Below are 1464 nucleotides of genomic sequence, written 5' to 3'. Positions count from 1 at the left end.
ACCTCCTCAATCCAAGAACAAATACACTAATTTTAAGAAAAAATGACTTATCTAGATTTCTATTTTTTCCAGTGTCCTCAGTTCAAGAAAAAATTCACTTATTTTAAGAAAAAATGATTTACTTAGATTTCGAGTTTTTGCAGTGTACAGCTTCAAATACATAAATCCAAAGACTCAACTTTAGCAAGCAGCGATTCCATCCACAGATGAGTATAATACCGTGCAAATCTCTTCTACTCACCAAAATAAGCAAACAGAGGCGCACATACCTGCTTCCCCAACAAAAACCTCCTGGGGTGGGCTGCCTGGCCCCTCTCCCACAGCGTTGTACACACTCATGCGTATTTCATAGCGCTTGTGTTTACTGAGCTCTGCAGCAGAGAGAAACAGTTTCACATGTAAAATTTAAGAGGTTCAATCATCAGTTTGAGCTTTGGCCTAAATAAGTAGAAGCTTTACTCATCAACCATGACAACCTGTATTCTCCTACCTTCAACGGCAGCGAAACTGATTACATTTAAAAAAGGAGCCACGTTAAAATATTAAGAGATAAAAAAAATAAAGATTTCCTGCTTTGATAACTTTACTTTGAGAACTGTGTTAAAAAAAAAAACATTTTACTTTGAAATTATAATAATAAATCTGTATATTTCAGAATAAAAGTACAAGATATTAAAAAAGCATAACTTTGCTATGAAATATGGTACCATTAGACATTCACATACCTTACATTGTACTTCATTTTATTATATTAAATAAAATTTGGTGTTCAGAAAGATGCTTTATTTATTTTATTCAAAACCTTTTCAAGTATAAAATATTGCACTCATACATCAATATCTTGTTGAGGCTCTTCTTGCAGCAGCAGCACATAAAGCCTGAAATATTGATGTGTCAACACTGCAAAAACTATCTAAAAATGAGCAAAAATGTACAGAATTAAGTGTATTTACCCTTAATTTGAGCAGGTAAATTAGATGATCTGCCAATGGAATGAGTATTTTTACTATTAAAATAAGATAATTAGATAATATGCACTTGTAATAAGACAATATAATTGTTTTTTCTTATATTTAATGTATGTTGTCTTGTTCTATTAGCAAATTGTCTCACTTACCTCCTTAATTCAAGAAAAAACAAACTTATTTTAAGGAAAATATGATTTATTGAGATTTAAATTTTTTTTGCAATATAAATAATCACAACACTCGGTTTGATTTAAGTACAGGCTCTGCCTGTGCTGCTTTAGGACATTTACAAACTTCTCCTAAAGCACCTTCCTTGTCCTGCTCTTTTCTCTTTAGGTCATTATTGTGATAAAGAGTTGCTTTTATTGATTGTCCTAAATCCAAGTCAATCCAAGTCCAATCCAAGGGACTCATAAGAAGGTTTGCTGGAAAAAATCGAAATCTAGATAAGTAATTTTTTCTTTAAATAAGTGCATTTGTTCTTGAATTGAGGGGG

At 31.8% G+C, this 1464-nt stretch overlaps 1 protein-coding gene across 1 annotated transcript in view; it reads right to left on the bottom strand.

The window, feature by feature from the left end:
- The window catches only part of LOC107082320 (protein sidekick-2-like), a 624909-nt gene that overhangs the window by 61024 nt on the left and 562421 nt on the right, over positions 1-1464 (bottom strand). Inside the window, exon 30 of the mRNA XM_015370939.1 lies at positions 289-371. Within this exon, the coding sequence (XP_015226425.1) occupies positions 289-371 (83 nt within the window). The remainder of the gene's footprint in view (positions 1-288; positions 372-1464) is intronic.

The sequence above is a fragment of the Cyprinodon variegatus genome, unplaced genomic scaffold (assembly GCF_000732505.1).
Source record: "Cyprinodon variegatus isolate N-32 unplaced genomic scaffold, C_variegatus-1.0 Scaffold50, whole genome shotgun sequence".
Taxonomy (NCBI): domain Eukaryota; kingdom Metazoa; phylum Chordata; class Actinopteri; order Cyprinodontiformes; family Cyprinodontidae; genus Cyprinodon; species Cyprinodon variegatus.
The sequence above is the reverse complement of the archived record's forward strand: the minus strand, read 5'-3'. Positions and strand labels throughout refer to the sequence as shown.